The 23815-nt window shown below is 43.4% G+C and overlaps 1 protein-coding gene across 1 annotated transcript in view; it reads left to right on the top strand.

Moving 5' to 3' along the window:
- Window positions 1-18109, top strand: part of NELL2 (neural EGFL like 2) — a 587110-nt gene extending 569001 nt beyond the window's left edge. The window contains exon 20 of the mRNA XM_069764734.1: window positions 17232-18109. Coding sequence (XP_069620835.1) covers window positions 17232-17282 — 51 coding nt within the window. The 3' untranslated portion in view covers window positions 17283-18109. The remainder of the gene's footprint in view (window positions 1-17231) is intronic.
- The last annotated feature ends 5706 nt before the right edge of the window (window positions 18110-23815 follow it).

The following is a 23815-nucleotide window of genomic DNA, read 5'->3' as shown; positions in this document are numbered from 1 at the left end:
TGGAACCCTTTAGAGATATTGCCCTCCTTCACAGAATATTAGCTTCAGCCCTCAGCCTTTGGCTTTCCCTCCGCTGCTTATAAAATTACTGGGGACACCACACCATTATCAGTGACAGCAGGTGTGGCTGAGTAGTATTCCTATCAGCCGATGCCTCTGTGACCATTGCACTGCATCGCTCTGACTGCATCGCTCTGACTGGCGGTAATAATCAGATGACAGCATTGGAAACACCCGATGTTCGGAGTGAGGAACCTGAACAGTAGCACCGACTTTCTGGAGAAGGCCGTGTTCAGGGGCCGTGCCCAAACAGTAGGTATTCAGGAAGGACCTTGAACTTTACTGTTTGGGTTTTCCCATCTCTCCACATATTCACTAAAAATACAGTGGGTACAGAAAATATTCATACCTCCTTTAAATTTTTTACTCATTGCAGTCATTTGGTAAATTCAAAAAAGTTAATTTTTTCACATCTTGACTAAAAAAAACAGAAATTTAGACATTTTTGCAAATTTAATAAAAAAGAAAAACTGAAATATCACATGGTCATAAGTATTTAAACCCTTTGCTCAGACACTCATATTTAAGTCACATGCTGTCCATTTCCTTGTGATCCTCCTTGAGATGGTTCCACTCCTTCATTGGAGTCCAGCTGTGTTTAATTAAACTGGTAGGACTTGATTTGGAAAGGCACACATCTGTCTATATAAGACCTCACAGCTCACAGTGCATGTCAGACCAAATGAGAATCATTAGGTCAAAGGAACTGGCCAAGGAGCTTAGAGACAGAATTGTGGCAAGGCACAGATCTAGGCAAGGTTACAAAATAATTTCTGCAGTACTCAAGGTTCCTAATAGCTCAGTGACCTCCATAATCCTTAAATGGAAAAAGTTTGGGACCACCACAAGTCTTCCTAGACCTGGCCGTCCAGCCAAACTGAGCAATCATGGGACAAGAGCCTTGGTGAGAGAGGTAAAGAAGAACCCCAAGATCACTGTGGCTGAGCTCCAGAGATGCAGTATGGAGATTTGAGAAAGTTACACAAAGTAAACTATCACTGCAGCCCTCCACCAGTCGGGCCTTTATGGCAGAGTGGCCCAACGGAAGCCTCTCCTCAATGCAAGACACATAAAAGCCCTCATAGAGTTTGTTAAAAAACACATGAAGGACTCCCAGACTATGAGAAATAAGATTCTCTGGTCTGATTAGAGGAAGATAGAACTTTTTTTGTGATAATTCTAAGCAGTATGTGTGGAGGAGAAAACCAGGCACTGCTCATCACCTGCCCAATACAATCCCAATAGTGAAACATGGTGGTGGCAGCATCATGCTAAGGGGGTGTTTTTCAGCTGCAGGGACAGGACAACTGGTGGTCTTTGAAGGAAACATGAATGCAGCCAAGGACAGAGATATCCTGGATGAAAACAACTTCCAGAGTTTTCTGGACCTCAGACTCGGCCGAAGGTTCACCTTCCAGCAAGACAATGACCCTAAGCACACAGCTAAAATAACAAAGGAGTGGCTTCAGAACAACTCTGTGACAATTCTTGACTGGCACGGCCAGATCCTGACCTAAACCCAATTGAGCATCTCTGGAGAGACCTAAAAATGGCTGTCCACCAACGTTCACCAGTCAACCTGATGGAACAGGAGAGGATCTGCAAGGAAGAATGGCAGAGGATCCCCAAATCCAGGTGTGAAAAACTTGTTGCATCATTTCCAAGAAGACTCATGGCTGTACTAGCTCAAAAGGGTGCTTCTACTCAATACTGAGCAAAGGGTCTGAATACTTATGACCACGTGATATTTCAGTTTTTGTTTTTTAATAAATTTGCAAAAATTACTGCATTTGTTTTTTTCAGTCAAGATGGGGTGCAGAGTGTACATTAATGAGAAAAAAATGAACTTTTTTGAATTTACAAAATGACTGCAATTAAACAAAGAGTGAAAAATGTAAAGGGGTCTGAATACTTTCATACCCACTGTACATAAAGCTGTCACGCTTGGCTCAGGAGAGTCCTGACCGTGCCCACTGCAGCCCTTGATCGGACCAAAATCCACAGACAACTGCATGCGCCCTAAGGGAATGAATTGTTACACATTTAGATGACAACGGTAATGTGGTTGTCTTACCAGAGATGTAGTCACAGTTTGACAGTAATGTGTCTTTCTGTTGAAATAATTAAATATAATGTGATTATTTTTATTACCCAGTAAAGCAGAAAAGGTTCAAAGGTTGTGTTTATACAGTATACTAGTTGCCACTGAATATAAATATCTATATAAATAAGTATAAGGTGAAATTCTTACTATTGATGGTCCTGTTTTTCTTCTGGTTTGCTCATATTTATGGCACAAATCTTTTACTGGAAGTACTATACAGGCCAAGCTTCTACCAAAACTGCCACAATTGTGTAAAGCAAGTGTGTTTTTTTATTTCATCTCTGGAGTGGTGCTTAAAATCCAAGTCCCTTGTCCCCAAGTCTCATACTCACCTTACGACGTTTTCATTAATTTTCACAGAATTGGTCCATCTCTTGCACTTTGTGACCTGCTTGCTGCTCCAATGTTTCATAGAACGAGCTGGAGGTCACTAATCAATGTAAATCTATGAGAGCCTCATTCTGGATTCTTTCTGGCTCTCATAGACTTGCCTTGAGAGCTTGTGACATAAGTTCAGATTATCGGTCAGTCAGAAACTGCACTCACAAGATGGCGTCACAGGACCAGAGCGAAAAATGACCAGGGCCAGAGCACTTACGTCACCACACCATCAGTGAAAAAAAAATATTGCAGTGGGATTTTAACCCATTACATGCCAAAATCAATCACAATTTAATCCAAGGAGTTAAAATAAAAGAAGGGGTGATTTCACAAGCCCTTAAAACTCTACCTTAACCCCTTCATGACCCAGCCTATTTTGACCTTAAAGACCTTGCCGTTTTTTGCAATTCTGACCAGTGTCCCTTTATGAGGTAATAACTCAGGAACGCTTCAACGGATCCTAGCGGTTCTGAGATTGTTTTTTCGTGACATATTGGGCTTCATGAAAGTGGTAAATTTAGGTCAATAAATTCTGCGTTTATTTGTGATAAAAACGGAAATTTGGCAAAAATTTTGAAAATTTCACAATTTTCACATTTTGAATTTTTATTCTGTTAAACCAGAGAGATATGTGACACAAAATAGTTAATAAATAACATTTCCCACATGTTTACTTTACATCAGCACAATTTTGGAAACAAAATTTTTTTTTTGTTAGGAAGTTATAAGGGTTAAAATTTGACCAGCGATTTGTCATTTTTACAACGAAATTTACAAAACCATTTTTTTTAGGGACCACCTCACATTTGAAGTCAGTTTGAGGGGTCTATATGGCTGAAAATACCCAAAAGTGACACAATTCTAAAAACTGCACCCCTCAAGGTACTCAAAACCACATTCAAGAAGTTTATTAACCCTTCAGGTGCTTCACAGCAGCAGAAGCAACATGGAAGGAAAAAATGAACATTTAACTTTTTAGTCACAAAAATTATCTTTTAGCAACAATTTTTTTATTTTCCCAATGGTAAAAGGAGAAACTGAACCACGAACGTTGTTGTACAATTTGTCCTGAGTAGGCTGATACCTCATATGTGGGGGTAAACCACTGTTTGGGCGCACGGCAGGGCTTGGAAGGGAAGGAGCGCCATTTGACTTTTTGAATCAAAAATTGGCTCTACTCTTTAGCGGACACCATGTCACGTTTGGAGAGCCCCCGTGTGCCTAAAAATTGGAGCTCCCCCACAAGTGACCCCATTTTGGAAACTAGACGCCCCAAGGAACTTATCTAGATGCATAGTGAGCACTTTGAACCCCCAGGTGCTTCACAAATTGATCCGTAAAAATGAAAAAGTACTTTTTTTTCACAAAAAAATTCTTTTAGCCTCAATTTTTTCATTTTCACATGGGCAACAGGATAAAATGGATCCTAAAATGTGTTGGGCAATTTCTCCTGAGTACGCCGATACCTCATATGTGGGGGTAAACCACTGTTTGGGCACATGGTAAGGCTCGGAAGGGAAGGAGCGCCATTTGACTTTTTGAATGAAAAATTATTTCCATCGTTAGCGGACACCATGTCGCGTTTGGAGAGCTCCTGTGTGCCTAAACATTGGCGCTCCCCCACAAGTGACCCCATTTTGGAAACTAGACCCCCCAAGGAACTTATTTAGATGCCTAGTGAGCACTTTAAACCCTCAGGTGCTTCACAAATTGATCTGTAAAAATGAAAAAGTACTTTTTTTCACAAAAAAATTCTTTTCGCCTCAATTTTTTCATTTTCACATGGGCAGTAGGATAAAATGGATCATAAAATTTGTTGGGCAATTTCTCCCGAGTACGCCGATACCTCATATGTGGGGGTAAACCACTGTTTGGGCACACGGCAGGGCTCGGAAGGGAAGGCGCGCCATTTGACTTTTTGAATGGAAAATTAGCTCCAATTGTTAGCGGACACCATGTCGCGTTTGGAGAGCCCCTGTGTGCCTATGCATTGGAGCTCCCCCACAAGTGACCCCATTTTGGAAACTAGACCCCCAAGGAACTTATCTAGATGCATATTGAGCACTTTAAACCCCCAGGTGCTTCACAGAAGTTTATAACGCAGAGCCATGAAAAGAAAAAATAATTTTTCTTTCCTCAAAAATGATTTTTTAGCCTGGAATTTCCTATTTTGCCAAGGATAATAGGAGAAATTGGACCCCAAATATTGTTGTCCAGTTTGTCCTGAGTACGCTGATACCCCATATGTGGGGGTAAACCACTGTTTGGGCACACGGCAGGGCTCGGAAGGGATGGCACGCCATTTGGCTTTTTAAATGGAAAATTAGCTCCAATCATTAGCGGACACCATGTCACGTTTGGAGAGCCCCTGTGTGCCTAAACATTGGAGATCCCCCAGAAATGACCCCATTTTGGAAACTAGACCCCCAAAGGAACTAATCTAGATGTGTGGTGAGGACTTTGAACCCCCAAGTGCTTCACAGAAGTTTATAATGCAGAGCCATGAAAAAAAAAAAAAAAATTATTTTCTCAAAAATGATCTTTTAGCCTGCAATTTTTTATTTTCCAAAGGGTAACAGGAGAAATTTGACCCCTAAAGTTGTTGTCCAGTTTCTCCTGAGTATGCTGATACCCCATATGTGGGGGTAAACCACTGTTTGGGCACATGCCGGGGCTCGGAAGTGAAGTAGTGACGTTTTGAAATGCAGACTTTGATGGAATGCTCTGTGGGCGTCACGTTGCGTTTGCAGAGCCCCTGATGTGGCTTAACAGTAGAAACCCCCCACAAGTGACCCCATTTTGGAAACTAGACCCCGAAAGGAACTTATCTAGATGTGTGGTGAGCACTTTGAACCCCCAAGTGCTTCACAGAAGTTTATAATGCAGAGCCGTGAAAATAATAAATACACTTTCTTTCCTCAAAAATAATTATTTAGCCCAGAATTTTTTATTTTCCCAAGGGTTACAGGAGAAATTGGACCCCAAAAGTTGTTGTCCAGTTTCTCCTGAGTACGCTGATACCCCAAGTGTGGGGGTAAACCACTGTTTGGGCACACGTCGGGGCTCAGAAGGGAAGTAGTGACTTTTGAAATGCAGACTTTGATGGAATGGTCTGCGGGCGTCACATTGCGTTTGCAGAGCCCCTGGTGTGCCTAAACAGTAGAAACCCCCCACAAGTGACCCCATTTTAGAAACTAGACCCCCCCAAGGAACTTATCTAGATATGTGGTGAGCACTTTGAACCCCCAAGTGCTTCACAGACGTTTACAACGCAGAGCCGTGAAAATAAAAAATCATTTTTCTTTCCTCAAAAATGATGTTTTAGCAAGCATTTTTTTATTTTCACAAGGGTAACAGGAGAAATTGGACCCCAGTAATTGTTGCGCAGTTTATCCTGAGTATGCTGGTACCCCATATGTGGGGGTAAACCACTGTTTGGGCACACGTCGGGGCTCGGAAGTGAGGGAGCACCATTTGACTTTTTGAATACGAGATTGGCTGGAATCAATGGTGGCGCCATGTTGCGTTTGGAGACCCCCTGATGTGCCTAAACAGTGGTAACCCCTCAATTCTACCTCCAACACTAACCCCAACACACGCCTAACTCTAATCCCAACTGCAGCCATAACCCTAATCACAACCCTAACCGCAACACACCCCTAACCACAACCCTAACCCCAACACACCCCTAACTCTAATCCCAACTGTAGCCATAACCCTAATCACAACCCTAACCCCAACACACCCCTAACCCTAATCCCAACTGTAGCCATAACCCTAATCACAACCCTAACCACAACCCTAATTCCAACCCTAACCCTAAGGCCATGTGCCCACGTTGCGGATTCGTGTGAGATTTTTCAGCATCATTTTTGAAAAATCCGCAGGTAAAAGGCACTGCGTTTTACCTGCGCATTTTCCGCGGATTTCCAGTGTTTTTTGTGCGGATTTCACCTGCGGATTCCTATTGAGGAATAGGTGTAAAACGCTGCGGAATCCGTACAAAGAATTGACATGCTGCAGAAAATACAACGCAGCGTTTCCGCGCGGTATTTTCCGCACCATGGGCACAGCGGATTTGGTTTTTCATATGTTTACATGGTACTGTAAACCTGATGGAACACTGCTGCGAATCCGCAGCCAAATCCGCACCGTGTGCACATGGCCTAATTCTAAAGGTATGTGCACACGCTGCGGAAAACGCTGCGGATCCGCAGCAGTTTCCCATGAGTTTACAGTTCAATGTAAACCTACGGGAAACAAAAATCGCTGTACACATGCTGTGGAAAAACTGCACGGAAACGCAGCAGTTTACATTCCGCAGCATGTCACTTCTTTGTGCGGATTCCGCAGCAGTTTTACAACTGCTCCAATAGAAAATCGCAATTGTAAAACCGCAGTGAAATGCGCAGAAAAAAACGCGGTAAATCCGCCATAAATCCGCAGCGGTTTAGCACTGCGGATTTATCAAATCCGCAGTGGAAAAATCCGCAGAGGACCAGAATACGTGTGCACATACCGAAACCCTAACCCTAACCCTACCCCTAACCCTACCCCTAACCCTACCCCTACCCCTAACCCTAACCCTAACCCTACCCCTACCCCTAACCCTACCCCTAACCCTAACCCTAACCCTACCCCTACCCCTAACCCTAACCCTACCCCTAACCCTAACCCTACCCCTAACCCTACCCCTAACCCTAACCCTTGTTAAGGACTGGCGGAACGCACCAAGTATAGATGGTAAGAAACTAGGTGCGTTCGCAGTCCGAGGTCCACCGTGCAGGTAAAAGACCCTGCAGCTAGCAAGACGGACAATATGGCGGTACTAGGTATACACACATGGGTTAACTGCACCCTGCATGAAAGAAGCGATTCTGTTACGTCACAGGACCGCAGTACCGCACATAGAATGCGAGCAAGGAGTCAGCGAACACAACCCCAATCCGGGATTGAAGTCCGATTAGACTCTTGCTGGCACAACACCACAACTGGGTGTGAAAGGAAACTTATAAATAGAAACTTAAGGCACAAGAGTGCGTGCGGTGCCGCACTGACGGACGCCACTATCCACCCAGGCTTGGGTAAGGAAAGCGCAGAGGAAGTGCACGGCGCCGTACTGGCGGACACAGCCAAAGGACGCTGAGATGTGTGTTACGTGTAGATGGCAAGTCGGGCGCTAGATAGCTACCATCATCCGCGAACAGTCAACAACACTAGGGAGGGATACTTAGGAGCTTTCATCCTTCGACATACATCCATCTACACACACACATTATAACAAGACAATACTAGCGCATGGCCGTGCGGTCATGCGCAGTTTATATAGGTGCAGCACAGGAAGCTGCTACTGAAGTTTTGCCCTTCCAAGACCTTCCAGGAGGACCAATAGAATGTGCTGCAGTACCTGAGCATGTGACCCTTGATCTCCAATGGGAGATCTTGCCCTGGGCATGCTCAGTGTGTGCAAATAAGGACTTAGTCCCAGAGAAGCCAGCTCGCCGCAGATCAGTGCAGAGTACAACAGGAGAGCCAGGAAAGGCAGCAGTAACTCCCTGCACAGAATCAGTCCCAGCAAGACGCTGGGAGCGACGCCTCTGCTGAGCAGAGCCCACTGCGGGCGAAGCAGAATGGGAGACCGGAGTAGACACGGATCGAGATTCCCCCTGTGCCGCAGAGGAAACTCGACTCCTAACATTACCCCCCCTCCTAGGGCCCCCCCCTCCTTGAGCCTCACTACGCTCAAAAGCCGCAATAAGCAGCGGAGCCCGAATGTGCTCCACAGGCTCCCAGGTTCTATCCTCTGGACCATGACCCTTCCAATCCACCAAATAAAATTTTTTGCCACGTACCACCTTGCTTCCCACAATAGCATTCACCTCAAACTCATCCGTGGATGAACCCGATGTCCCAGCAGATGACTCGGAAAACCAGGACAAATGAACGGGCTTTAAGAGGGAAACGTGAAAGGTATCGGTGATACCAAGGCGTGGAGGAATAGCCAAACGGTAAACCACAGGGTTGACCTGTTCCAGAACCTTAAACGGGCCAATGTAGCGAGGAGCAAACTTAGTGGACTCAACTCGCAGCCTGATGTTACGGGCGGAGAGCCACACTAAGTCGCCGGGAGCAAAGACCGGAGCGGGACGCCGGTGTGTATCAGCCGAAACCCTCATTCTCTCCTTGGAGGCCCGAATGGCATCCTGTGTGCGGTCCCAGATGTCCCGTGCCTCCACCGCCCAGTCTGCCACCCTAAAATCAGTGGATGACACGGGCATGGGCACAGGAACACGCGGATGCTGGCCGTAATTAAGGAGAAAAGGAGTTTGGCCAGTGGAATCGGCTACGGCGTTGTTCAAGGCAAATTCCGCCCAAGGTAGCAAAGATGCCCAGTCATCCTGCCTAGCGGAGACGAAATGTCGCAAATATGTCACCAGAGTCTGGTTGGTTCTCTCCACCAACCCATTCGTCTCGGGATGATATGCAGAGGAGAGGTTTAACTCTATGCTGAGCAAACGGCAGAGCTCTCTCCAAAACCGAGACGCGAACTGGGGACCCCGATCGCTGACAATCTTATCAGGCATACCATGCAATCGGAAAACATGCTTCATGAACAACACCGCCAAGGCCCGTGCTGAGGGTAACCGAGGAAGCGGTACCAAATGTACCATCTTAGAGAAATTATCGGTGACAACCCAAATAATGGAGCAGCCACGCGACTTGGGTAAGCCCACCACAAAGTCCATTCCGACCATCTCCCAGGGCCTGTCTGCCACCGGTAGAGGGTAAAGCAACCCAGCAGGCCGTTGCCGAGGAGACCGATTCTGGGCACAAGAAACGCACGCCTGAATATAGTCCTTGACATCTCGGACCATATGCGGCCACCAATATGTTCTCGCCAAAAGCTCAGATGTCCTCTTGGTCCCAAAATGCCCACCCACTCTGGAGGAGTGAGCCCAAGAGAGAACCTCCGGTCGCAAGTTAGCTGGCACAAAAGTCTTGCCCGGGGGCACAGACTCCAGCGAAACCGGAGCTACAGTTCTCAGGCTCTCAGGCGGGACAATAAGCCGAGGCTCCTCCTCCTCCTCCTCAGATGACACTACGGAGCGGGAGAGAGCGTCGGCACGAACGTTCTTCTCCCCGGAGAGAAAATGGAGGGTAAAATGGAACCGGGAGAAAAACAGGGACCATCTAGCCTGGCGAGAATTTAGCCGCTGGGCCGTCTGTATATACACCAAGTTCTTGTGGTCAGTGAAGACTTGGAAGGGAAAGCGAGCTCCCTCCAAGAGTTGTCTCCACTCTGAAAAAGCCAACTTCATGGCTAGCAACTCCCTGTCCCCGATGGAATAATTCCTCTCCGCTGGTGTGAAAGTTTTGGAGAAGAAGAAGCAAGGATGCTTCCGACCTTGAGCATCCTTTTGGAAAAGGACTGCTCCAGCACCAACGGATGAGGCATCCACCTCCAAGATGAATGGTTTATCTACATCGGGGCGATGTAGGATGGGAGCGCTAGCGAAGTGTGACTTAATCGAGAGAAAGGCCTTGGAGACCTCCTCTGACCACAACTTGGGATTTGCTCCCTTCTTGGTGAGGGCGACCAAGGGAGCTACCAAAGTTGAGAAGTGTGGAATGAACTGGCGATAGTAATTAATGAACCCCATAAAGCGCTGCACCGCTTTAAGAGAATGGGGTTCCTGCCAGTCCATTACCGCCTGTAGCTTGGCAGGATCCATAGCCAAACCCTGGGCAGAAATGATATAACCAAGGAAAGGCAAGGACTCCTGCTCAAACACACACTTCTCCAACTTAGCGTAGAGGGAGTTTGCCCGTAAGAGGTCGAAGACTTTGCGAACATCTCTCCGATGGGAGTCTATATCTGGAGAGTAGATGAGAATGTCATCCAGATAGACTACGACCGAGGTGGTGAGCATATCCCGAAAGATGTCGTTCACAAAGTCTTGGAAAACGGCTGGGGCATTACAGGGCCCAAAGGTCATCATTAGATATTCATAGTGACCATCCCTGGTGTTAAAAGCCGTCTTCCATTCATCCCCCTCACGGATGCGAATCAGGTTGTAAGCACCCCGCAGATCTAACTTTGTAAATACCTTTGCTCCCCGTAGCCTATCAAAGAGCTCAGATATCAGGGGTAATGGGTACTTGTTCTTAACGGTAATGGCGTTAAGACCCCTGTAGTCTATGCATGGACGTAAGTCTCCAGTCTTCTTCTGTACGAAGAAGAACCCAGCCCCTGCCGGTGACACTGACTTCCTAATGAATCCTCTTGCCAGATTCTCCTGAATATACTGGGACATTGCCTCCGTCTCCGGGAGAGATAACGGGTAGACTCGACCCCGTGGAGGCTCAGCACCAGGCAAGAGGTCAATAGGACAGTCATAGGGGCGGTGAGGCGGAAGGGTCTCCGCAGCTCTTTTGGAGAACACGTCTGCATGGGACCAATAGTGCTTGGGGAGAGAGGAAAGATCTGCGGGTACCTGTGTAGTAGCAACCTGAACGCACTCCCTCTGACATCTACCCTCACAGGATTTACTCCATCCCAAAATTCTCCCAGAGGACCACTCAATATGAGGAGAATGGTAGCGAAGCCATGGCATCCCCAACAGGACCTCATCAATTCCCTCAGGAATGACTAATAGGGAGATTATCTCCTGATGTGATGGAGACACAGATAGCGTGAAAGGAATGGTTTGGTGGGTAATCTGTGAAGGTAGTGTTGACCCATTTACCACTCGAACGGTCACTGGCTGGGCGAGCATCACCAAGGGTATTGCGTGACGCTGGGCAAAGGCGGAGGACATAAAGTTACCCTCTGCCCCAGAATCCAAGCATAGCTCGACCGTAAGAGTGGATGGGCCTATGGTAATTGTCCCCTTGAAGGACAACTTTGAGGCAAACGTCGCCGTGTCTAGTGTACCTCCTCCAACTGCCACTAGACGCTGACGTTTCCCCGACTGCTGAGGACTCTTGGAGGCAAGACGTCCTGACTGCTGGCAAACATGACGGACCTTATGTGCACGAGCGGACTGAGACTTGGATCCCGCTCGTGTCACCTCCAAGGCCTCATGTGACTCAGATGCCTGGACTGGAGATTCCAAAGGTTTGGCGAAGGTAGGAGCCAGCCGAAACCTCTGCCTACACTGGGCTCGTTCCAACCTCCGCTCGTTAAAACGGAGGTCTATGCGAGTAGAAATAGATATTAACTCCTCCAGTGTGGCAGGAATCTCCCTAGTGGCCAGAGCGTCCTTAACATGGTCAGCCAGGCCCCTCCAGAATATGGGGATAAGGGCTTTATCCGACCACTCCAGCTCGGAAGCTAAAGTACGGAATCGGACGGAAAAATGGCTGACCAAGGACTCACCCTGAGTTAATGCCAGTAGTTGGAGCGCTGTATCATGGGTGAGTTGAGGTCCTAGAAAGACCTTTTTCAGCGTGCCCAGAAACAATGGAGCACTCTGCACCACATGATCATCACGCTCCCACAGCGGCGTAGCCCACTCCAACGCCCTGTCCGACAACAGCGAGACAATAAATCCCACCTTAGCCCGCTCTGTAGGAAAACGTGCAGCCAGGAGCTCGAGGTGGATAGAGCACTGACTCACGAATCCCCTACAAGTTTTGCAATCTCCAGAAAATTTTTCTGGCAACGGGAGTCGGGATAATGTCGGAACAGGGGTGGCAGTGGACAAGGTTGCTGCCGCCACGCCAGCAGCCTTTACAGCAACTGCGGTAACATCCACAGCTGAGGTTGAGTTCTCGAGAACCTTCAACCTACCCTCCAACTGCTGGATAGACCGCAAAGATTGCTGAATGTCCGCCATACTAGCCAGACCTTGGCGCTAGTATTATGTTAAGGACTGGCGGAACGCACCAAGTATAGATGGTAAGAAACTAGGTGCGTTCGCAGTCCGAGGTCCACCGTGCAGGTAAAAGACCCTGCAGCTAGCAAGACGGACAATATGGCGGTACTAGGTATACACACATGGGTTAACTGCACCCTGCATGAAAGAAGCGATTCTGTTACGTCACAGGACCGCAGTACCGCACATAGAATGCGAGCAAGGAGTCAGCGAACACAACCCCAATCCGGGATTGAAGTCCGATTAGACTCTTGCTGGCACAACACCACAACTGGGTGTGAAAGGAAACTTATAAATAGAAACTTAAGGCACGAGAGTGCGTGCGGTGCCGCACTGACGGACGCCACTATCCACCCAGGCTTGGGTAAGGAAAGCGCAGAGGAAGCGCACGGCGCCGTACTGGCGGACACAGCCAAAGGACGCTGAGATGTGTGTTACGTGTAGATGGCAAGTCGGGCGCTAGATAGCTACCATCATCCGCGAACAGTCAACAACACTAGGGAGGGATACTTAGGAGCTTTCATCCTTCGACATACATCCATCTACACACACACATTATAACAAGACAATACTAGCGCATGGCCGTGCGGTCATGCGCAGTTTATATAGGTGCAGCACAGGAAGCTGCTACTGAAGTTTTGCCCTTCCAAGACCTTCCAGGAGGACCAATAGAATGTGCTGCAGTACCTGAGCATGTGACTCTTGATCTCCAATGGGAGATCTTGCCCTGGGCATGCTCAGTGTGTGCAAATAAGGACTTAGTCCCAGAGAAGCCAGCTCGCCGCAGATCAGTGCAGAGTACAACAGGAGAGCCAGGAAAGGCAGCAGTAACTCCCTGCACAGAATCAGTCCCAGCAAGACGCTGGGAGCGACGCCTCTGCTGAGCAGAGCCCACTGCGGGCGAAGCAGAATGGGAGACCGGAGTAGACACGGATCGAGATTCCCCCTGTGCCGCAGAGGAAACTCGACTCCTAACAACCCTACCCCTAACCCTAACCCTATTCTAACATTAGTGGGAAAAAAAATTTCTTTATTTTTTTATTGTCCCTACCTATGGGGGTGACAAAGGGGGGGGGGGTCATTTATTATTTTTTTTATTTTGATCACTGAGATATAATCTATCTCAGTGATCAAAATGCACTTTGGAACGAATCTGCCGGCCGGCAGATTCGGCGGGCGCACTGCGCATGCGCCCGCCATTTTGGAAGATGGCGGCGCCCAGGGAGAAGACGGACGGAGCTCGGCAGGATCGGTAAGTATGATGGGGTGGGGGGGAGCACGTGGGGGTGGATCGAAGCATGGGGTGGGGAATCGGAGCGCGGCAGGCGTGGAACGGAGCACGGGGGGCGTGGAACGGAGCACGGGGGGGCTGGAACGGAGCACGGGGGGGCTGGAACGGAGCACGGGGGGTGGATCGGAGTGCACGGGGGGTGATTGGAGCACGGGGGAGTGATTGGAGCACGGGAGGAGCGGACAAGAGCACGGGGGGGAGCGGAGCACTGGACGGAGGGGAGTCGGAGTAGTGTACCGGCCAGATCGGGGGGCTGGGGGGGGCGATCGGTGGGGTGGGGGCACATTATTATTTCCAGCCATGGCCGATGATATTTCAGCATCGGCCATGGCTGGATTGTAATATTTCACCCGTTATAATAGGTGAAATATTACAAATCGCTCTGATTGGCAGTTTCACTTTCAACAGCCAATCAGAGCGATCGTAGCCACGAGGGGGTGAAGCCACCCCCCCTTGGGCTAAACTACCACTCCCCCTGTCCCTGCAGATCGGGTGAAATGGGAGTTAACCCTTTCACCCGGCCTGCAGGGACGCGATCTTTCCATGACGCCACATAGGCGTCATGGGTCGGATTGGCACCGACTTTCATGACGCCTACGTGGCGTCATGGGTCGGGAAGAGGTTAAAATAAAAAAGTGATGGGTCTCAGAAATCAAAACAAATTATTCTCAGGTGATTTTATTAAGCAAAAATAATAAAGCATTTTATAAATTTTGTATTGTTGCAATCATACTGACTGCACGGCAAATGAAACCCAAAAACACAAAACCCCAAGAATTATGGAATTGTTATTTTTTATTTTTTTTTGCATCCTTGCAAAATATTTGTTTACAAAATCTAATCAATAATTTATGTGAACCTCAAATTAGTAATATTTAAAACACTACTTGTCCTGCAAAATACAAGCAAGTCCTAATACAGAAATAAATATAAATGTTATGACTTTTGGAATAGAAGGTTAAAAATGGAAAAAAAGCTAGGTCCAATCAAAGGTTGTCAATTACTTTGACTAGTTAAAAAAAAAAGTAAAACAGCCAAGTGCTGTATAAGAATAACAAATAGTATATACTCATCTACTAATCCGCTCTCCGCTCCTCTACTACCGCTTTCCAGGATCCTCACTAGTATTGCTGAAACCAGTAAATACCTACATTGGTCATATGTCTATACAATTAGGGATGGATCTTGGGCCTGGGCAGTGTTAACATTGGAATGATGGGAGATTGTTAGAAAAGTATATACTATTTGTTATTTTTCCACAGAGGTAAGCTCTCTTTTATTGTCCAAAACAGGTCTGTCCTTCAGGAGTTAAATTGAGACCTTCAAGATTATCTACGTTCTGTATCACTGCACTAAATTCTGGCCCATAAATTAATAACTCAATCTAAAGTAAAATAGGTAAACCAGAGCATTACCTAACTAAAAAAATAAAAATAATCTGCATTTTGAATTTATACCCATCTTGTTTGGGAAGTTCTGCCCATCCACCCTCCGGCCCCACATAGCGGTGCTTTTCCCCATTATGATGACATATATTAGCATAATGTCAGAATGCAACATGAACACTGCAGATATGTCAAATGTAATATCTAATGCATCATATTATAGTACAGAGCATTTCCTAACCATTCCTTTTAATATGCAGCAAATAATTCACTCATACGAGTAATGCCAAGTATCCAGAGAAATTGCATCAAATGAAGGTATCGGCAGAGATGACATTTTATTCCTTCATGTTTTATACATTACCTTTGATAGCATTTTAATGAATACACCATACTGGATATTAAAACATCAGTATCATCTAATAAATGACTCGTTTTCTTCCATATTATTTTTCTTATGTGCATGCTAAGCTTTTTCAGCAGATTATTTTTAATGGCACTTGGACATCACATTAGATTCTTTGTCTGTACTTTATTCTTGTAGAAAGTGATGCATTATTATGGAGTAACCTCTGTGCTTCAGATCACAGCAGTTCATGGAATTCAGCGCTTTAGAATTAAAACACCATGACTTTTGGACATTGTATGGTTGTCACTCTTAAAGGGGTTGTTTCACAATGACAACCTCTATCCATTTACCCAATGGGTCATGAAAGGTGGTTTCCCCAATCAAAACCTCCTTTATTAACCAGAGCATATATCTAGTAATGACTGTGCATTGAAATGCTTAATGTAATGCTACAGAGGAGAGATGAGTGAATCAGGCAAAATTCAATCTCAAATTTTAATGTCCCTTAATATGCTTTGGAGTTTCTTTGACCCCAGAACATGATCAACAAAAGATGTAAAAAATACTTATACTCACCTTATCGGTCACCTCTCTGGCCCCTCCACTCCTCACTGTCACCCATCTGGTGCTTATCACATCTTCTTATCACAGCCACAGATGCTGAATCCTTGGCCTCCTCACACTAGGCCATGACATCTGGCTTTGATGTGGCCCAGGATAGTTGTGCACAAGCACGCGTAAGGTCATGATGCCGCAACCTTGCACAAGCATGACCATAAGTGTCCTGGGCCCAGGGATTTCAAAAGATGCAAGAAGAACTGAATGGCGGGCAGTGGAGAAGCCAGTGAAGTGAGCAGTAAGGTGAGTATAAGCATTTTTTTATTTTTTAACCTGTTGATGGCCCATTAAGGTCCAGAAAAATGTAGACCAGTGGCCACCATTTTGCTGAATTAGCACAGAAACTAACTACAAAAAAATCTGCATTTTGATGAATGTGTATTCTTATAGTATGCTCACGTAGAATTGAATGCTTCTTGAATATTAGCTCATCTGTAATACAGCAAAACTTCTTAGCTAGAGCCCACTTTGGTGATAACAGCTCATTGCTGGGGGTTACAGAAACCAAAAGGGTATCTTTGTGAATACGTTTTAAGAAAAGTATCCCAAATTTGCAACTATAGAATCCAAAATAAATGCATTTAATATTTTATTTTAGCCTTATTTAAAATCACATTAATGTAATAGAAACCTGGTGCACAAATTGGAAGAGTGGATACTTTGAGATACATTCCCAGCAATCTGGAATACAACATATGGGTTGGAAGCGATGGAGGGAAGGAATACCCTTGCTTGATATTCTAGATGAGTAAATTAAAATAAAACTTTCTTAACAGTGTTAATGGACCAATTTCACCCATGATTAGTCTGATCACACCAGTCTACAAAAATTATAGCATTGTCATTGTCAGCTAGATGTTCTATATTTTTCTGGAGCTTCATCTTCATCAGTCAAGCAGAGAGGTTTATGAAGTACTTTAGTAATTATAATATTCTGTACGAAGTTATATGAAGATAATTCCTTATTATTGCAGGGAGAAAAGGACATCTGATACCATATTATTTCCATTAGAAGTTGTGGAATCTCTTATGTCTTCTTCAATTATGTGACAAATTAAAGCGTATCATTAATCTATATTGACAAGCTATTATATCGGCAATGAGCAAATATAATTTTATTATGTGATGCAAGTTGTTAACCTTTTATTTCTATTTCTACCTGCAGAATGGGCATATGTGTTGCTCTGTAGATCCACAGTGCCTTCAGGAGCTGTGAGGATGACCGACTACTCCTACAGAAGGCTCATGGGTTAAGAATGTTTTTCTCATTAAAGAACTGACACCAAATAAAAATTACATAATTGGAACTGATGTATTATAGTGTGCAGACAAATCTCCTGGTTCAAGAAGAATTCCAAGTGATAACAGCCAGTATATGGAAGGTTTTACCTTTGATTTTGTGATACTTGAGGCCAAATATAGAACAGTCGCCACCGACATTTTTGTGCAGGATGTCCTTTGGGAATCTAAGTACATGACCATGTTTTTTAAATGAGGCATCAACCAAACATTTAATGTATAAACCAATGGAACTGTTCATGTATAAAGATGAATCTACGCACCTTTTCATAAGATTTTATGCCAGCCATTGCTTGAAAACCATGGATTACCTGGAAAATAGTATTACACACATCCGTTCTCATGTTTCTAAAAATAAAAAAAATAGAATGTGCGACCACTCTGTACACCAAGTCTTTGAACATGAACTTGGCATATCTAATTGATCTTTGAAACTTTCCTCACTCTTCATCAACTGCACATAATTTTCTCACTGAAATATTTTATTACATATTGTAGAAAGTGTTTTTGCAAATGATAAAAAAGATTTATGATATATCGTGTTATGGGCACTTCATATTCCTTGGTAAACAGATATTTATGTACTGGCATGGTAAAAAAAAATGTGTTTTGAAGGAAAAATTGCCATCCATGTTTTGATTTCTTTCTTTTTTTGCACATCTTATTTCCTTATTTCTTGATTGGATTGGATTAGTATAATCGTGTTCTTGTGAAGACTGAAATAAATGTTTCTCTTACATATGATTTTGGATTAGATTGTATTCTTTTTTTATTTCATACTCAACTATACTTACACAAAAAAGGAACAAGAGCAGAATAATAGAGCTATATCCTGGCTCTTTTGACACATACCTGTTTGACCCACTGGACGTCAAAACTCAAATTTCTGAACAGATTTCGCAAACTCGGATGACATTCCTTAATGAATTGCACAAAATTAACTGAAAAATTAATTCCAACCATTTAAAGAGGGTATGTCAGCAGGATATTCAATCATTACCTGGGTTCGTTGTAACGACAGTGCTGACATAGTAAGCTTTTCATGATGTTGGAGGAGTCAGTAAATTGATCTTGCAGCATTGTCAGGAGTTCACTGTACAGACGCCATCCATTATGGTCAAATGAACCCAGGCAATGACATTGCCAGGGAATGCAGGTCCATGAGAGAAGAGTGACCTGTCAATGACAGGAGGCCGGAAATGGGTGGTAAAGTACAGCAGAGCTGGTGAACGATGCGCCCGTTCAGATGCACTTGAGAATAAAACTATAATAAAATGTTACTAGGAAGGTATGAATGTAATATCCATTAAAGGGGCTTTCTACTCGTACCTTTAGTTAGTTATCTAATATCCTGCTGACAGGTCCTCTTTAATACCATTTGTTATGAGATATACTGTATATCTAGCCTATTTAAATGTTCTCATCATATTTGCCATTACCCTCTCCTGGTGCATGGCCTTCCTTTGTTCCACTACTCTGATGTATAAGTTGCTCTACCTCTATATGTAAAGAAAGTGATGAGTTTTATCAATGCAGATACACTTAGAAGTAGCAAGGGTAAATAAACTCTTAAGAGTGTATAGAACTCCAAAACAGAAAATAAGGCATAAAAAGGGCTGAAAAACAGGAGTATATTTTGCCCAAAATGTAATCATTTATTTAAACATAAATAGATAAATCATATTTAGACAAAAAAGGACAAAGGAAAGCATAGTTCTGCACACAAACAGGAAACACAGTATGTGGAGGTATGTGCTGTAAAATAGACATAATAGAATTACTTGAGTAAGGTATCCTATAAGTTGAACAAATATCATAAGAAATTAAGACTATGCCGATACATGCTTTCTTCCATTGTAGCTGTTACTCTACGCGTCCTTGTCACCCCAACACACGTTTCACCCTTCATCGTCAGGGGAGCATGACAGAAAATGGAAAAACATGCATTGGAGTGACAGTGACACACAGAATACCAGCCACAATGTTAGTTAGCATATATGGGCATTGCCTTAGATTCTTGTGACACTTGTTCAACATATGGGATATCTTCCTCAAGTAATTTTATAGTGTCCTTTATGCAGCACATGCCTCAACGCAGTCCATTTACTTGGTCTAATGGAAACGAAGGTGTCAGCTCACCAAACTGGCAGGCTTCGGAACAGTGGGAGGCTTTGCATGGATCAGGCTGGAGCTGCAGCGATTTCAATGAAGGACAAATGGAGAGAATCCAGCTTGGAATGTGCCAATCCAGGTGAATATGAATAAAACTAAAATGTTATTACATACAAGTAAAAACTCCAGAACAAATGGCAGACAAAAATCCACAGTAAAGCAAGTATAAAAAAGGAGTCCAGACATACCTACGCGCTTCGGCTTTCAAACCTTACCCATGGTCTGAACAGTAGTAGCTAGTATCCCCATTTGAATAATGAGGTTATCCCATAGCAGGGCATTCCCCATTGCTATTTAGTATGTAAAGGGAGAGCTAATAAATGGGTAGATTGATACCATTAATTAAAAACAATTAGAATGACTAGATACCAATATGCATGATGAACAACAACCAGAAAACTAACATGACAGAAACAACATGACATGCTAGAATCAATGTAATTATCAATCATAAGAAAAAAGGGGAGCAATAAGTCCAATCATATAAAAATGTATACATTTATTAATAACAAAATTACCAAAATGCATTCAGCAAATGACAATAACAGACTAGGATCAGGTAATAAGGCTGAACAATGTCCAGACTGTAACAGTTTTCATTTTATATGGGTAAAGTGCTCAAATGCCAAAAAACACCCAGATAAGGGAAATTGTGGTGAATAAGGAACACTATAAACCAACAATTATCATAAGTGCACGCTATATCGTTGGAACTCGAGTCGCCACACTACTATACGTGCTTACCCATGACGTACGGAGTTAGGACATGTGCCTCGCCACCAGCGACTCACGTTTCGCTTCTTTCTCAAGGTGCGGTCTATGCAATGTAATTAATGGATAAGATCATAAATATTATAAAATGAGATGATGTCTAGTGTTGAGACCACTGGGTACATGGGTTTCTAAGGTAAACATACACTTTGATTCCATATTAAATGGTTTGCGCCCATAGTCTCCGCTTGCAGTGGTCAATACACTTTTTCAATACCCATGAATTTTAAACCAATAAGGTTGCATTTATGTACCTGGGAAAAATATCTACGTATGCGTATTTTAAGGGGTCCTGTTCTGCATCCCACCTATTGGATTTCACAGATGGTACATTCAATAAGATAGATGACATGTGTACTGTTACGATTAATATAATAATGTATTACAAAATTTTGTTTATTTGTGCTTGAGGAAAAATGAGTTGCTTTTGTGCATACTTGCAAGCTTTACATTTATTGGCTCCGCACTTAAAAAAGCCAGTTCAGTTAAGCCATGTTTTTTGTTGTCTAGGGTAATCACTAGTGATAGGCGAACCCCTCGATGTTCGAGTCCGGCAGGTTCGGCTGAACATTTAAAAAAAAAGTTTGGTTACCAGAATAGTACCCGAATCTGGACTCCATTTAAATGAATGGAGGGCCTGAACATCCATTGTTTGCCACGCCGTCATCTGCATAACAGCTCGGGAAATACTGCCTCTGATCAGCGGTAAGATCATTACCCCCGGTTAGAGAGCACCGGTTCCCAATCTGTCAGATAACAGCATGAGCCAGCAGCTGTGATTAGCAGCAAAAAGTTTACCTCGATTCACAGTCCTACTCCCATCAGCCTACCCCCGCTGTCACTAATAACAGCGAGACCACGTGCCATTGATGGTAGTATACATTAGCCTACACTATAAATAAATTAATCATTAAAAAATGACATGGCGCCTGTTCTATTTTGGACAAACAGCATGGCAAAACTGACAGCTGTGACCTGCAACCCTCAGCTGTCAGCTTTATCATGGCTAGCTATTAAGAATAGAGGGGTCTCCACACCATTTTTTAAAGTTATTTGAATAAATAATAAAAAAAGAGCATGGAGTCCCCTTTATTTTTGACAAACAGCCAAGCTAAAGCAGAAAGCTGGGGGCTGTTACTCTCCGACTGGTAAGGGGCCATGGATATTGGCCCTCCAGCCTAAAAATAGCAGCCTTCAGCCACCTCAGAAAAGGCGCATCTATTAGATGTGCCAATTCTGGCACTTTGCCTAGCTCTTTTCATTTGCCCTGTGGCGGTGGCAAGTGGGGTAATATTTGTGGGGTTGATGTCACCTTTGTATTTTCAGGTGACATCAAGCCCACAGGTTAGTAATAGAGAAGCGTCTATAAGGCCCCTATCCATTGTCATATTGTAAATAAAAAACACCCAGAATAAAGTCCTTTATTTGAAATAAAAATCCACATCCTGTTTTATAGATATATTTGGGAAACACTACTATTTCGGTGCAAGGCAGGTCTAGCACCGTTTGACTTTTTGAACACAAAATAAGCTGAAATCAAGAGCAGATGCCATATCGCGTTTGGAGAGCCCCTGATGTGCCTAAAGAGTAGAAAACCCCCACAAGTGACACTATTTTGGAAAATAGACCACTTAAGGAATGTATTTAAATGTGTGCTGACTGCTGAGCACCTTTAACCCTCAGATGCGTCACAGAAGTTTATAACGTAGAGCCAAGCCTTATTACGATTTTTGGAATGTAGAATAAACAAACAGACAGCAGTACAATAATAGTTCTTATTTTTATTTTTGCACGGTTCTTCGTGCAGTATAAGTGATAAGGCAGATTTATTCTAAGGGTTGGTTCAAATACAGCAATATTAGATTTATATAGTTTTTTTTAGGTTATGCTGCTATCATATAGTAAAAATGCTTTTTTATAAAAAGTAGTTTCTTTTTGTCCCCATATTAACTGTCAGTTTTTTATTTTACCATTTTGGAGTTCATAATATTTTTTTATTGCTTTTTTTCTTCAGATTTTTCAGATGCCGAATAAACAAAACCCAGCAATTCAGTTATTGTTTTTTTTGTTTTGCTTTTTTTTGTGCCGTTCACCATGCTGTAAAAGTGATAAGACCAGTTTGTTCGTCGGGTCGGTACGATTACAACGATACCAGATTCTTATTGTTTTTTTATGCTTTGTTCTTTTTACAGATTAAAAACAACAATGAATTTGTATTTCCATGACTATATTCTGAGCGCTGTAACTTTTAAATTTTTTTGCCAAATGAGCCACATTAGGGCTTGGTTTTTGCGGGACAGTTTGTGGTTTTCAGTAATACCATACTTTTTTACATATGACTTTTTGATCGCATTCTATTCACTTTTTTGTGAGTCAGCATGATAAAAAAAGTTACGTTTTCGGCATGTTTTTTATTTTTTTCCAGTAAACGGAATAAATAACATGCCAGTTTTATAGGGCAGGTCGTTAGAGATGCAGCGATACCAATTATGTGTATTTTTTTGGTTTATTTTTATTTTATCACAAATGCTAAGTTTTGAGTGGCAAAATGGATTTTAGTGATTTGTATACGCTTTTTTTTTTATTTTTACATATTCTATTTTACTTTTTTTCACTTTTTTACTTAGTCCCACTGTGGGACAGGTATAATTTTCAGTCTGATCACTTGTCTCATACACTGCTGGATTCATGTACAGCAGTGTAAGAGACTGTCAGTGACTCGATGGATCTCACATGACACCATGGTAACCATCGGACCTGTGATTCTCATTGCGGGGGTCTGATGGTTACTAAGATAGTCTTGGTACCAAAATTGGCCAGGGCCGATACAGCATGGTGTGAGCTGTCATGTACAGCTGACACCCACAGCTTGTCCCTTATTCCCGATCGCCATTTAAAAATAATAAGTATAATAATGACTGCCGTTTTAATACGAATCGGCGGTCATTAAGGGGTTAAACAGCCGTGATTGTATGATGTAAATGCATCCTTTACAGTACTGTGTACAGTTTGTAAAATCCGCTATCAACAATAATACCTTTCAAGTTCTCCAAGGATGCAGTGGTTGCCCAGTTGGTAAAAATGTATTTTATGAAAAAGTTGAAGATCTAATTTATGTTATGAATTATTTATTTATTAAGTGCTGTTGCCCCTTGAATCATTTGTATGAACCAAAACAAAATATAATTCCAAAAAAAATCAATGACAATATTAATCTTAGATTTATGATACTTTTATTATAATTTTACAGATTAAAGTTTTAAAGTGTGCTGCCACGTCTTTTTCTGTAATTCGACCGGTAGCTGAACTTCAAATTCAGCTTGTTACCATCCTCAGTCTCAGAAGAGCCAAAATGAGATTTATATACATTTTTCATGTCATGTAATCTCAAGCTTTGGTGTAACATTATAAAGTCTCAGGCACCTGGCAGTGCTCTGTGAATATATCCTAAGTGATTCCTTTTAAAAATAGAGATGAACAGCCACCGATGTTCAGTACATACAGAGT

Source organism: Ranitomeya imitator, chromosome 4 (genome assembly GCF_032444005.1).
Source record: "Ranitomeya imitator isolate aRanImi1 chromosome 4, aRanImi1.pri, whole genome shotgun sequence".
Taxonomy (NCBI): domain Eukaryota; kingdom Metazoa; phylum Chordata; class Amphibia; order Anura; family Dendrobatidae; genus Ranitomeya; species Ranitomeya imitator.
This window is presented reverse-complemented; position numbering and strand designations above follow the sequence as displayed.